The sequence below is a fragment of the Sorex fumeus genome, unplaced genomic scaffold, assembly GCF_029834395.1.
Source record: "Sorex fumeus unplaced genomic scaffold, SorFum_2.1 ptg000005l, whole genome shotgun sequence".
Lineage (NCBI taxonomy): Eukaryota > Metazoa > Chordata > Mammalia > Eulipotyphla > Soricidae > Sorex > Sorex fumeus.
In genome coordinates, this window is record NW_026606062.1 from 8,442,109 (window position 1) to 8,456,821 (window position 14,713).

The 14,713-nt window shown below is 42.6% G+C and overlaps 2 protein-coding genes across 5 annotated transcripts in view; one reads left to right on the forward strand and one right to left on the reverse strand.

The window, feature by feature from the left end:
• The window catches only part of GIGYF2 (GRB10 interacting GYF protein 2), a 148,878-nt gene that overhangs the window by 71,793 nt on the left and 62,372 nt on the right, over positions 1-14,713 (forward strand). The gene's annotated exons all lie outside the window — the stretch shown is intronic.
• Positions 4,788-13,363, reverse strand: KCNJ13 (potassium inwardly rectifying channel subfamily J member 13). The gene is made up of 3 exons (XM_056120773.1): positions 13,259-13,363; positions 7,975-8,450; positions 4,788-5,479 (listed from the first exon to the last, which is right to left on the reverse strand). The coding sequence occupies exons 2-3, from the start codon at positions 8,432-8,434 to the stop codon at positions 4,857-4,859; spliced, it is 1,083 nt and encodes a 360-aa protein (XP_055976748.1). The 5' UTR covers positions 8,435-8,450; positions 13,259-13,363; the 3' UTR covers positions 4,788-4,856.

A 14,713-nucleotide genomic window follows, 5' to 3' on the forward strand; every position in this document is an offset into this window, starting at 1 on the left:
TGAGCTAGGAGGGGTGGGTCCTGGGGCGCGGGGACAACAGATGTCGGGAGATGACTGTGGCCTTCGGAAGCTTGGGCCCGACTGGGTAGGTGAGCTTTTGCAGGTTGAACGACTTGATTCATGTTTTAGATCATTTGTCAGGATCTCTGCTACCATCTTTCTTTTAATACGTTGGCCAGTGGATATGGAAAGGTAAGGAGATTTAGAGAGTGCAAGGTTTGGAATCAGAAGATAATGGGTAATTTAAATGCCCAAAGACATAACAGTTACATGGTGGGTAGAGGTGATAATGCCTTTTTTATTTTTAAGGAATAAAAGTGTATGGATTCATTATTCAACAGTTACTGAGTTCTTACTCATAGTAGCCTTGTGCTGCTAAATAAATAATCCTTTGATCATTTTCCAGCGTTTTAAAGGGTTAGCTGTAGAGTGGAACTATTATAATTTGGTATCAGAATTGGGGGGGGAGGAATCAAAAAGGAATTTAACAACAGGAAATGTAGCCTTCTGTGACATGTAAAATATGGAATCACGGTATAACAGCATCGTGGTGATGGAGCTGACTGCTGAAGCAGGAACCGTCGGGCAGTAGTGGTCACTTAGAATGTTTTTAAGACTAGCTGTTGGCTAAGTGGCTCAGTGGTAAAATACATTTCTTGGCATGCGTAAGAGACCTGGGTTCGATTTCGGGCACCACAAATAACAAAAACAGAACATCTGCCAGAACTAAAGTGTCCTCGTTAAGCCCGAGGCTTCGTTGGCGTGTCCTGTTGGGGAGAGTTTACTTCCAGGGCCACTCACCTCTTTAAAGGGTCCATACCCTGGCACCTTTGAAGCTTCTCTGGCAGGAGAATGCACGAAAGAAATGGGACTGTTTACGTAGAGGCAAGACTGGGCAGGCCGGAGTGGAGGGAAGAGGGTTTGTAGGGTCACTCTCCACAAATATTTGCTTAGCAGTCATGTGAAAGCGGAATTAGACTTGATCTGTATGCATTTAATGGGTAAGGAGGAAGCTCTTAGTGCAAGTTTTTAATTTGACTTGGGTTGCCTTGGAAAAAGCAGTGTTCCCTTTTCATGAGAATAAATTGGTACTTAACATAGATTTACTTACATTGATTAGTCTATTAAAAACAGATACATTTGATTCTTTCCTCCAGTGGGGGAAGGATCAATGAAGGGTTTCATGGCATTTTTATTTTAGCGATCCTAATCCAGCTGGAGCAATTTCCTCAGCCACCCTTTATCAGGGCTTTTTTCCCCTTGGCCTCTGTAGGTGAGTTCCATAAAACTAAGTTGATGAGAAATGGTTAAGAGTATTGAGAAATTTGGCCAGAGAAATAGTACGGAAGCTAAAGCGCTTGTTTGTGGCCGATTCCAGTTTGATCCTTCTCAGGAGCGATCCCTGAGCACTGCAGGGTGTAGTTCCAAACATCGTGGGGTGGGGGGAGGGTGTGGTACTAGTGAGTTTGACCTTTTGTTTTTTCTTTTTGGGGGGGGGGAGAAACATTGTAGCCTGGGATTGCAGAGGTAGCAGAAAGGGCTGGATGCCCGCTAGTCAGTTGGTGAGCACTGCACAATGTGGGCCTGGGGCCCCAGGAATTGCTGGGGTGGCCCTGGTGGCCCTAGGAGCACTGCGTTACCAGCCCAAGCATTGAATCGTCCAACCCAAGCAGCTGGGCTAGGTGTCTCCGTGTTCCCAGCCCCTCTCCAACCTCCGCCCCCCTCCCCCCCAACACCCCAATTGAGAAACAGTTATTACTGCAATTTTCATTCTTTCAGAATATCAGTGCTCGGCTAGTTTGTTGGGGCACACTGATCCGTTGATTCAGCTGTGACATGTCCTGTGCCATGAAATTAAGATAATTTGAATATTCGTCGGGGGGGGGCGGGGGTTGGGGACTCTAGGGAGCATGCTTCGTTTGAGAGGCTGGGATTTGATTGAAGCACTGAATGGTCTCCAGGTGTGAAACCCAGGTTGCGCAGAGTAGCCCCTGAACACCCTTTGGTGTAGCTCCTCCTCCTGCAAAACTGACTACTAGCGGTTTGAGAGTCATTTACTGTATTTTATCAAGTTAGATGGGTTTGTGGCGTGTGTTTGCTTCCTAGGTAGAGAGAAAGGAGTAGGATTACAGACAAAGGAATTATTCACCCAGTGAATACCCAAGGGGAGAGCTGAGGCATTAGAAGCCTATGATACTGGAATCCTCATTTTTGTTCTGTGGGAATGGATTACCCCGGGGGCTAGAGGTGAGGGCATCAGCTTTGGGTCTGTGAAGCAGAAATGAAAAGAACACCAAAAAAATTAATAAAAGCCAGATGAGACCAGTGGGTTAAATTCAGCGTGATGCCAATTATCCTAATCAAATACTTTGAATTAGACATAACAGCACTTGGTTCTTAGACTGCTGGTGGTAGTTGGGAATATGACTTGTAGCTAAATAACACTAGGGTTTCTGGTTCTTAATGGTGACTAATTTCCAGTTTGTTGGGAATGTCATGCTTTCCTGCTTTGTTTTTCCAAAGCACTTTTAAAGTTGGTCTCAGCCTGGTCTTCCTGGCATGTGTTGGAGACCCCATCGCTGAACTCTGGGGCGGCCCGGGCTAGTGAGCGTGCGAAGCCAGGAGGGGGTGGTGCCATTCAACCTGCCATCAGCCCCCCTTCCCCTTCGCATTCCCGGTTCCCGAAAGGATAATAGTGTCTTTGCAGGAAGCTTAATTGTCCGCCTGCAAACTGTGATTCTTTAAAGTGATAGAATCATGAACGGTGTTTTCCAGAAGCTGCTTAACCTCCGAAACAAAACTTCTGTTTGCATTTTTTAATCTAGCTGTTTGTGAAACGTTAATTAAGTAGCATGAGCAAGCCCACAGTTTTGTAGGGGCGGCCTACGGAGGGGTGTGCCGCAGTCTAGCTGTCTAGCCCGGTGGTTGTGTAGATCAGTACAGCTGTGAGACTCTGCAGCTGGGTGGGGACTAGGCCATGTCTCTCGGGACACTCGCTTGCAAGTCTTGCTCTTTCTTGTTGTGCCCCTGTGGGCAGCTGCACTTAATTAAAGCGGTGTGTGGTCTAGCCAGTTATGTAGAAGCGTTAGGAAGGAAACATACCATGTAAATCTTCAGTACTACTTTATTTTCACAGGTTAGGTGAATCTCGTTACTTTATTAGAGAAATAAGAATTCTGCATCTACATGTGTTATTACAGTCTTGGGCTCAAAAGAAGTCGCTTGGTCGGGCTGGCTTGTACTTCAGAATTCCTAAGATTTCCAAACAGCCAAAGTTCACAATGATTAAGTTTCTCTGTTCTCGGTATTCTTCTGCTGTTATCAGGCTTAGGTCACTCAGAGTTGTTCTTGATTTTCTTTTCCTCTTGGTCAGAGAGTAGAACAGTGTGACTAGCCGTGGTGCCTTTCTCCTTGCCTCGCGACCGCTCGCCTTTATTCGGCTGGTATTTGTTTCGAGAGATGATCACTGCCTTGGTCATCACCAGTGGACAAGGGTTCCTCTTTTCCTTTTCCCACAGAAACCTGGATAAGGGAAATTTCAGAAAAGAGCAGCCACAAATCTATTTGAAACCTGATAGGGTGACTTGGTTCTTGTTTTCTTGGAGGACAGTTTGATTTAAAAACAAAATTTTTTTTTTTTGAAATTTTAGTCTTCATGGATTTAAGGATATTCTTAAATTGGAGGTAAGGAAAAATTGTTGATTTTCATACGTATAAAATTAAAAAATGAAGCAAAGAAAGCATAATTTTCATGGAGTATTAGATTTGGAAAGACATAATAGGGTTTATCTAGTTCAGCCTCCTACTGGTGAATAAACACTCATTTTATGTTTATAGAAAAAGCTATTTGAAGTTGGAAACAGGAATTTGGGGTTGAAAATACTTTGTTGCCTAAATTATTTTTTGCCGTATTGGAGACTTTTTCCTAGTTAAATTTTATCTAACTTAACCTTTATATCTACAAAACCTTAAATATATGTACATTTACCAGGTTATTTAGCACTGTTGTGGCTTCTGATACCATTGAATGTATCAGGGTCATAGGTAGGAAGGGAGTGATTTTATTTAGGTTAGAAGTCATGCAGATGATAGATAATTATAATTTTAAAACAAAATCTTATGTAGGGTAGTTTTAGAGTTTCATATCACCTAGCCTATATATTCCATTTTATTTTTTATTTTTTTTTATTTTATATTTCCAGTTTATTTTTCTTCCACAAATACTGGAGATATGCTTGTGTTTGAGCGTCATGCTTAAATGCTTTTTGAGTTATGTAAAAATCTCTCTTTTACCTTTCTTGTTGGAATTTTTGGTCTTAATTGTCAAAAATGTAGGGACTAATGCTCAGTTTCGTAATAAAAAGAACCAAAGGGATGATCTTGGTTGTCTTGAAAACACAACAGTTTTAAAAGATGCTCATTAAATACTGTGAAAGCATCATTCTACCCAGGGAGCTTGTTTGAAACTGGGCGGCCGCTTCAGCTTGTGGAGGAAAATGAGACCTTGGACGGGCTTTCTTAGATTCAGCTGTGTTAAACTTCACTGTCCATCTTCCTTTCTATACCGTCACTTTATTACCACGTCTTTCTAAGTTTACCGACATCACTTGTTTTTCTTTGATGTTGAAATGCACTGATTCCAGCAGATAAGCACAGATGAAATCTTGTCAAGTAAAATGTCACATTCCCACAGTATTCTTCGCTTGGCCGTTTTTATGGGCAGAGGCTTGATCACTACGATGTATTCGGAGAGATGTACTGAGCATCGGGAAAAGAGTGAAACAGGATGAAGGGAGGGTAGCCGCAGAACTGGCTGGTACATGCCGTACGTTCAAAATAGGGACCCATCAAAGACCTTACTCGGTGAGTCCTGTTTCAGAGATCTGAAAATTGTCAATGCTTTGCCCATTGATGCGGATGTCCAGGTCAGTCCTGTTTGGGCGCTTGGAGACCAGAGGAGTTGGAAGTTCAGGAACAGTCTTGTCAAAGTTCTCCATTTTGATTTGGTACTCCCCTTTGGAGCCTCGGGTCAGCAGAGATGCGAAACAGTGATGTAACATGATCTCGGAGGGGAGGTAAGACGTCCTCCTTTGGCAGATCTCCCCGGTGCCTTCCTGCATTGCCGACAGGAACACGACTAATTCAAAGTGGGGAGGTTCTTCGTGCTGGAGCAGGGTCGCCAGAGGACTTGACGGTACAATGGAGTGGTAGTAGGTCAGTGGGAAGACGAAGAAGGGGCATTCCTCAGAACTGATGCCCTCCAGGTGAAAGTCCACGCTGGTCTGGTGGAGCGCGCCGTTCTCCCTCTCCTGGTAGAGGATGGCCGACACGCGGACACTGGTCAGTGGGCTGGGCCGAGTGTTGGCCACTTGGAAAATTAAATTAGGTTTGCCGTCTATGTGAGTGACGACTGCTAAGTCAGTAAAGCGGATAGAGAAAGCTCGATTTTTGGGCCGGGCAATCTTCGCCACAAAGGCACCTAAATTAGAAACCAGTGAATTGGTTTTTTTTAGAATGAACACGTAAATATCGATATCTTTTCTGAATGAGAAGATCTTATCTGGTACGTTGCTTAGTGCTGTAGACCTTCCAGACCAGGACTTAAACTCACTGTTAAATGGGTAGTTTTGATAGGCCTGGAGATAGGGCTCAAGTGAGCCCTTGGGGCTGAGCACAGGCTCTGCACTGCAGGAGGCCCGAGTTGGAGCCTGACACTGCATGGTCCCCTGAGCACAGAGCCACGAATAATAATACTCCCCCAAAATGGAACCAAAACCTTTTCAAAGCATATGCATTCTTATTTAAAAACTATGCTTTTAGAACAGATAAGTGGATCTCATTTTGTTACATAGAAACATCAGGTTTTATCCTTTCCTTTCTTAGAAAGTCAAAGAATGGTCATTTCCTCTAGTCCTACCCCTGCTTTAAAAAATGTAATAAAAAAATAAATATAGTTTGTTTGCTGCCAGAGTACTCGAAGTTGAAGGGGATGATTCAGAGTGGGATGATTGGGTTAGGGAGGAGGACTATAAAATGGGTGTTACTTTAATATATCGAAACAAGATATTGAAATGTATATTAAGATACATTGAAACACAGGCTCTCTGGCTTGCTCTCTCTTGAAAGCCCCTCTCTCTCTCTCTCTGGATGTATTAAGGAACTTTAACATTGAAACATTCTCTGAAACACAGTTTCCCCCCCCCCCCCCCCCCCTTTTAAAGGATTTCAGCACACCTTTCCTAGTACAACATACCCCCTCCCCCACCCATGTCCCTGGTATTGTTGCAGGCTGGTGAGATCTCTGGATCTCTTACCAGAGTGAGGCCTTAAATGAAGTGTAGTAAAACACATGCAGAGAAAATCAAATATATTGAAATCTAGTTAGACAATGATAGCATAGCATTTTATATATACTTTATTAATGTATCAACTAATATACTGGTGAGCTTAATATAATTTTGAAGCATTTGTATTATACCTATTTTGAAAATGCCAGTGATTGCTATTGTATCAAAGTCATAGGTAATGCTGATAGTTTCGTTGTGAGATGCCGGTGCTGGCGTGTGGCCCAGCAACACAACATGGGCCTCACAGGACTGCGCCTGTCTTCTGTCCACAGCACCGCCCAAACAGGAACATCAGCGCCAAATTTCAGCTCGGGTACTTGTGGCAGGGGTAGAAAGTTTTGTCCATCTATATTCGCAGAGCCCCTAAATTTTATCCAATACCAGCCCACTTTAAGAACTGTTGTAGAATTAAAGTGATTTGTTCCGGGTTATAGGCCCAGTGACAGCACACTGGGACTTGGTTTGGATAAAATGTCCTGTGACTTCAGATTATCATCGGGTAGTGTGTTAAAACCAGGCTTTCTTGGGCCAAAGAGAGAGTACAGTGGGTGAGATGCTTGCCTTGCATGTGGCCCTGCCGGGGTTGATCCCTGGCACCACACGGTCCCCTAAGCACCACCAGGAGTGGTCTGGTCTTTGCTTTTTCAGTTGTATATATTACTATCAAAAGAACACTGACTCTGCTTTCTAAGAGGAAAGAGCCTTTCATATTATCAGGTTTCCAAGCAGAGTTTCATCTTTGTGGCCATATTTAAAGAATATTTTGGTTGAGAATATGGACCGTTTTCTAAATCGTAATGCTGGCATTAGAGTCTTGGGCTCACTGCTGTTTACGAGTAAGTGTTGAGAAGATGAGCTAAGGAGAAAAATGTTTCATCCTTCCCTTCCCCCCCCCAAAAAAAAGTTCTTTGTTAGGCAAAATGAGTGTCAAACGATGATTGGCTATATTCAGTCATCTATTTAGCAGGGCCCGGAGCAATAGCATAGCAGGTAGGCGTTTGCCTTGCACGAGGCCGACCTGAGTTCGATTCCTCTGCCCCTCTCGGGACCCTGGCAAGCTCCCCGTGGCGTATTCGATAAGCCGAAAACAGTGACAGGAAGTCTCACAATGGAGACGTTCCTGGTGCCTGCTCGAGCAAATCGATGAACAGCGGGTGGACAGTGCTCCAGTGCAGTGCTAGATTTAGCAGACTAGCCCCAGGCTGGGGAGACAGCTTGAAGATCTAGTATGCATGCTTTGCAAGCAGGAGGCCAGGGTTGATCCCTGGCAGTCTGTGGTCCCCCAAGTACCACTGGGAGCAGTCCCTGAGCACTGCTGGGTGTGAGCCAAAACCCAACCCGAACAAATTTCTCTGAGCGATTCCCGTTTTTCAAACCACCTCTCAGTGTTTGTACGTATATAATTAAATAAATGTGGTATATGCTGTTGTAGCTGCAAGTTAGCATCATAATTATCCATTTTTCTTATGATGTTCTGAAGACCGGAATATAAATTTACTTACAGTAATTAAAAATTTAAATTCCTTATAACTAATCCACATAAATTTTTCTGTAACGCAATTCCTTGTAGCTGGCTATATCTTATTTTCAAAACACTGAAAAATTTTAGAAGAACAAAAACCATTACCTGTAATAAAAGCCTCTAGCATGAGTCCTAGGAGCATTTGTATGGCCAGAAGGGCGATTGCACTCGGACAGTCACCACTGGGGAACATGGTCCCGTAACCAATTGTGAGTTGTGTCTCCAGGGAGAAGGAGAATGCAGCTGTGAAACTGGTGATGTACTTGACACAGATAGTGTGATTATCAGGCGGGGTGTCGTGATCTAGTTCCAGGTCACCATTCATCTCCGCTAGAACATACCAGAGCACTGCAAAGACAAGCCAGTGGACAACAAAAGAAGCCGAGAAGACCAGCATCATCCAGCGCCAGCGCATGTCCATGAGGATGCCCCAGGCGTCTCGCAGATACGCAAGGCCTCTTTGAGCACCATCCATTTGAAACGTGCTGTGGCCATCTTTGGTGACTATCCTCCGGGATCTCTGAGTTAGGAGAGGAGCAATCACTTTGCAGTTACTGCCATCCATCTCAGACTGTGCTTCTCTGAAAGCAAGAGTAAATTTGTGAGCGCTTTGTCGGTTGCAGTTTGTGTAAATACGTTGCCCCTCCCTGCCTCCACCTTCGATTTGCGGGCCATGCCTGACAGTGCTCGGGGCTTCCTCCTTACTCCTGACTCCTGGCACGGCTCAGGGGACCATGTGGGGTGGCAGGGAATCAAACCTGGGTCAGCCGCATGCAAGGCAAGCGCCTTCTGTTGTACTCTCTCTAGTACCAATTTCAGTACCTTCTGAGACTGGACTCGCTTGGTTCTTGCTTTGGATTGCTTTTCAGACTCTGGGCAGGTTGTCCTACTTTCTGAGAGGGAAGTTGGGGGGTAGGGGGCGGTGGTTGGGTCTTTGGGCCATGCCCGGCAGTGCTCAGGACTTAGTCCTGGTTCTGTGCTCCAGGATCCTTCCTGGTGCCAGTATGCTCTCTCTCCAGCCCCCGGTGTTCCTGGTTTGACAGCTTTGTTTCATTCTCTCTTTACCTAAGGAGCGTTGCTAAGTCATTTTGTTGCTAGCTAAGCGTGGTGCACCTAAGGAGAGTCCTCATTTCCTTGAATGCCTGAAAAGATTATTTGATACTGGATTTTATTTCTTTTTATTTGAGCACCACACCTGCTAATGCCCAGGGACTGTTTCTAACTTGGTGCTCGTGGTGGTGTGAGTTACTCCTGGTCCTGTGTGCTGGGGATTAACCCAGTTCCCTGCACACAAGCATTTGCTTAGCCCATTGGGCTATCTCCACAGTCTTTTATTTCTCATTTTAACATAATCAAGTATATCTAAAATTTTCTAAGGGTAGCGATTAGAGCAGATCTGGCAGTTCTTCCGTAAATGTTTTTTGAGTATATGTAAATAACAACTTTATAATCAGGAATAAGCTTAAATTATTATATTCCTCTGTGTATTGAATAGAAATCATGTTAAGTATAGTGTTAAAATGTGCAGCTGTTTGATGGCAGACTAAGAGCCCGGACAGGCAAGATCTCTCACCTTTGAGAGATCATTGTTCTCGACTGGGATGCGACTCAGCCACAAACACTCTCCTTGCATGTGTCAGGCCCTGGGTTCCATCCCTGGCAAGACCAAAAATATTCTGATCAGGTTATGGGATGAAAGGGAGTTCCTGACAAAAAGAAATTCTTGGTATTTTTAGATAAGACCAAATCTGAAAGTGAAAAAGCCTAAAGAAAAAGGTCTTGAGTTTAATTAACATAATCATTGATGTGTCAAGTGGCAATTTTTTTTTTTTTAATGTGTGCTGAGGCTATGAGGAACAGAACCAGAAACTCCTTTTCCACAGGCCAGGGTAGTTTGTATTGGACTCTCCCCTGCTCCTTCCTTCCTTCTTCTTCCACTGTTGAGTGACAGTGGCGCTTTAAGAGGGGAGAGGCCCGTGGAACTGTATTCTCCCGGGGACTATGGCCCTGGGGCCTTTGGAGACCGCCTTCCTGTGTTGTTGGAATTGGAGCGTGGCCAGCTGGGAATGTTCTTTCCCTTTCGTTCTGGGTCTAATTTAGCATTTATTGGTGATATTAGAGACATTCCTTTGTATTTTTTTCAGATTTGATTACTGATGGAACACTGGGACATTTGTTAAGTTTATGTAGATTTGATTCAATTTCATATTATAAATTAAAAAAAGTTTTTTTTGGGGTGTTAGTTACTGTTTTATAGTTATCCCAACAAGTTGCTATTACTTTAGGTTAACCAAAGCAAAAATCTCTTTTTAAAAAATGACCACTACCACACAACACAAATCTTTATAGGTACCTTTCATATTACTTTCTCTCTAATTTTTCTGTCATCCCAGCAAGATAATATAGTTTTCCCACTTTTCAGCTGGTTTTACTAAGGATCAGACAGTTTAAAGAAGTCTGTACAAGCAAATGGGGACCGACAATTTTTAAAAAAATTTTTTTTAAGAAATTATATTTTGAGCATTTGGTGACATAAAATGTTGCCTAAGATTGTTTTGCATTCATGAGATAATCTTGGATAGCCAGATGTTTAGCATTCATTTAGTAGGTGCTATTCCTATTCCAGTAAATTATCTCCAGCAAATTGATATAGATGGTTTTGGGGCCACACCTGGTAGTGCCCAGTAACTACTTCCAGCTCAGGTGTTGCTCAGTCATGCTCGGGGATCTTCAGTGCTCAGGACCAAATCTGGGTGTCCTGCATGCCAAGTGCACACTCCAGCTCTTTGAACTAACTCCTGGGCACAAATCTAAAGTTTTTTGGGTGGTACTAGGAACAAACCCAGGGCCTCACACACTAAACAAAGGCTCTTCTGCTGGGCTGAACCCCGGCTGTGCTGGCCAGACATATACTTGAAACCTTTGATAAGTGGGTAGACGATTTTTCTTGACAGTAACAACAGTAGAGGCCAGAGCCATTGGTTGTCTAGGAATCATACTCGACACCCCCCATGTGGTAATTCACGTGAAGCCGCAAAGCCTAGTGCCTGGCACCGAGTAGCCTCTCCGTAAATATTAGTTGCTTTCTTGTTATTAATGTTTCTTAACTTTCACAGTAATAAGTAGTGTGATTATTTCCACTTACAGATGAAGCTGAGGCAGTTTCTCTTGAGGTCAGATAGGTCGTGTAGCTCGGTAGACATTCTACTATTGTTTGAGCCACTATTGTATGAGCTACTATTGTTGGAGCCACTACAGAGTATTTGCACTTTAGAAAAGCCCAGGTTCATGCTTCCGCTTTATAGGGAAGAACTCTGGTTTTCAGTTAAGACATCTATATGGCGTGAAGATTAGTGTAGTCAGCATTATTGCCTAGTACTGTCTTTCGGATTCTGCAGAGCAGTAGAAATAAAATGAAATATAGAGGGGGCGTTTTCACATAGCACGGCCAAATTTCTATTTTGGCAGATGAGAACATAAATTTTAAAATGTAATACCATCAATTGATTTTTTTTTTTGTAAGTATTTTGAAACTTGGAAGATGCGACATACTGGCTGCTTTCATGGAGATCGTGAAGCACTGCATTGTCCTTTAGTTCTCGTGTTCCTGCCAGTGGGAAAATGTTGGTTGTGGACCTGCGCACTGGTGCCCTTTGCTCTAGTGAAGCTGCTGTCCTGACAAATGCAGTTCACTGCCTGTTGTTCCCCAGCTCTTTGGTGGAGGCTGGGGAAATGCTCCAGGACTCCTCTTAGTTTCAGCCCACTCTCTTGAGCTACAAAACCCATCACCTTTAAAGAGAGAAAGCCTTTCTCTCTACCGGAGCTAACAAAATGCGTTCTTGTCCGGGCTCTAGTCTGTGGCTGCTCGTCTGCCGTTTTTGTGGCACTCTGACTGTAAGGCCTTTATACTTTCACTCCTTTTCTCGTGCTTCTAAATTAATTCATGCAAGAACTTAATGAATCGGGAAGTAAAAAAAGCAGATATCAAAACAGTAAGGCACTATGCACACACACACACATATACCATATGTACACATATCTCTGTAACCTTGTTAGATCTTGTGTAGTTGTGTTGGGTAGGAGAGCGGAGCAAAGTAAAATTTTGGTTCCCACATCCCAGTGAATAACTCTTGACTCTGTATAATCAGTGTGGTTTATTGTAATGAAGAAAAGTTGGTAAATCTGGCCAGCCTCTGGCTCTGTGGGTTACGTAGCCGTTTGGGTAAAGGACCCTACCCCTATGCCCAGGCTTCCTCAGATGAAAGATAAAAAAGAGACCAGATGCATAGCCTTGCCTGTGTGAGGCTCTGAATTCAGTCCTCGGGGGAAAATAAAAAGAGAAGGAAAGGAAAGGGAAATTAAAATAGCATAGTCCCTTTAAGCTCAGCATTTGTCAATTTGTTTGTTTCCCTCAATTGATAGGTTTCATACAGGCACATGTGTGTTTTCTGTATATATTTGTCTTATTTATATTGATATGATTCTCATCATCTGATGCCACAGGGAGTGCAGTTAAGAGGGAAGGTTCGCTCTTATCTGTGTGGGCTATAAAATAACTGCCCATTTATAAACTTTGGTGAAAAACTATTGATAAAATTGATCATTTGGTTGTTTCCTTGTTCACAAAGTAACGGTTTCTTTCTGCTCATTACATTGTATTACTTAAAATTACGATTTTTTTGTAATATCATTATTCCATAGGTTAAGATATAACTACAGTTAAGACGGCAAATGGTAAAAAAAAGAGATTACAAATGGTAAAGATCACCATACGACTACATACTAGTTCACATTTGATAGAAGCACTTTAATCTTAGAAATTATTTCTCTTGCCCTTTATAATTACGGCAAACCCTATGAGTTCTAACTATTATATAAGCTCAGATTTTTTTATTTATCAATTTTTTGTTAGCAGAACTATTTGCTAATTTCTCGATAACTTATGCTTACGGAGAAATTTCAGCTTAGGATTCTGAGTTACTTTTATGAATTAAAAACAAAGCAAAGATTTTGTGTTTTGTTTTTGTCTGTATGCTCCTTTGGATTTCTTTAATTCCTTTCAAAATAAAAAGACACGCTTTTCGCTTTTCTTTTTTTTAAGCCACTATTTCCTTCCCCCTCTGATCTTTCTCTTCCACTCATTTTTATATTATAATAGAACGTTAATGTATATTTAATTTTAAAAATTAAGCAAGTTTCCATAATGCTTTTTCAGTAGATTATGACTCCATTTCTGAAATTGAGGGTGGAAAAAAAAGAATAAGGAACTTTATAGGTAATATCTTTGTTTAAAGTCTGAATTAGCAGTATCTAGCATTGTCCTGTTAGCCAGTGTCTTTCTCTGTCCCGAAGGAAGGAAGTGAGAACGAGGGTTATCTCATGTACTCACCGGTTTGCCTGCTGGGTCGGCCTGTGAGCACAGGTGGTCTTGAGGAAACTTGGGGAGTTTGTCTTTATGATGAGGTCATTCTAATCTACAGGTCTCGTTTGTCGGTTCTCTTCTTGGACTGGGTTTACAGTTCACATTCTTCTGTTTATAATGTCGTGGGGGCTGGTTTCAGCTGAAGCTGATGTGATTGGTCACTTAGTCTGCAGGGGGCCAATTAGCTCTGATCATGTGGAAAAGAATGCTGGTTTGTTAGGAGATCTTTCTTTACCCAACACAAACCTTAACAACTCTGGAGAAAGCCTCCAGAACTGACTTGGAGAAGGGGTGCATTTTTTCCCTCTAATCAGGACCGGTCTTTAGTAAGTTTGCATAATCTTCCTTGAGAGTTTATTTGAAAGTTCAAAAGGATAAAATTCCCTGCAAGATTTCCTTTCAGCAGTCTTTCCTTATATAGCATGTTGAAGTGTGAGATATTTCCTTTACTAATCTTTTTTTCTTTGGGGATATTTACTGGATAAGGACTTTCAGGCATGAATTAATGAATTGATTTTACTACGTTTCTTTTCATATCCAGCCTCATCAGAAATGTCTACTCTTGGTTTTAGAACTAGTATTACAGGTAATTTAGTTACTTGAAATACCTTTTTGGCAAGGTGACAGACTTTTTTTTTTAAGGCTTGGTGTAGGTACCTTGAACAAGAACAAAATTAATTTTTGGTAGTTCATGTTTACCTTTTAAACATACTTGTGTATGTGAAAGAACTGAAGACTTTGCTGAAGGCATACTTCAGTGATGTTTGGGGGGTGTTTCCCTGAAGAGAAGTGTGATGCCATGCAAGGCACGGGGTATCGAACTTACTGTCTAACTAGTTCTCAGCTGGAAACTGTCTGTGATCCAGCTTGTTACGCACGTTGCAGTGAGCTGTGGGGATGGCTTTGCGTAGTACCGTACTGAGCAGTACTTTCCTTCGTCTCTGTGAGCTGCATTTTAGAACCTGGATCAAATGGCACATGTAAGAGGATCTAAGGAAACAAAGACTGGAATTGTTCAAAGGAAAATCATGGAAGGCCTGCTGGGAAGATTATTAATGTAGACCAATATAATGCTACTTAGGAAGTGAAATCCGCCTTTGTAGAGTCCTTTCTCTCCCCCCATCATTTAAAAAAATACATTAATTCCTTCTTTGTTTTATTAATGCCAAACATTTCAGTACAAGTTCAGACACAGCAGTGGAAACTTTGACCTTCAGGACTGGAAGGTATTGAGTAGGAAGAAGGAACTTACAGTGCTACTCTTGCCCTTCTTACCTGCTTGTCCTGGTAGGGTCATGATTTATTTTAGTTGGGGTGTGGTGGTGGCGAGGTAAGGCAGACGAAATAGAAGCACCACTGCGTCTCAGAAAGCAGGTGTTCGGAGCGCGTCTGCTCTGCCTCTGGAGCAGACATTGTGGTAAA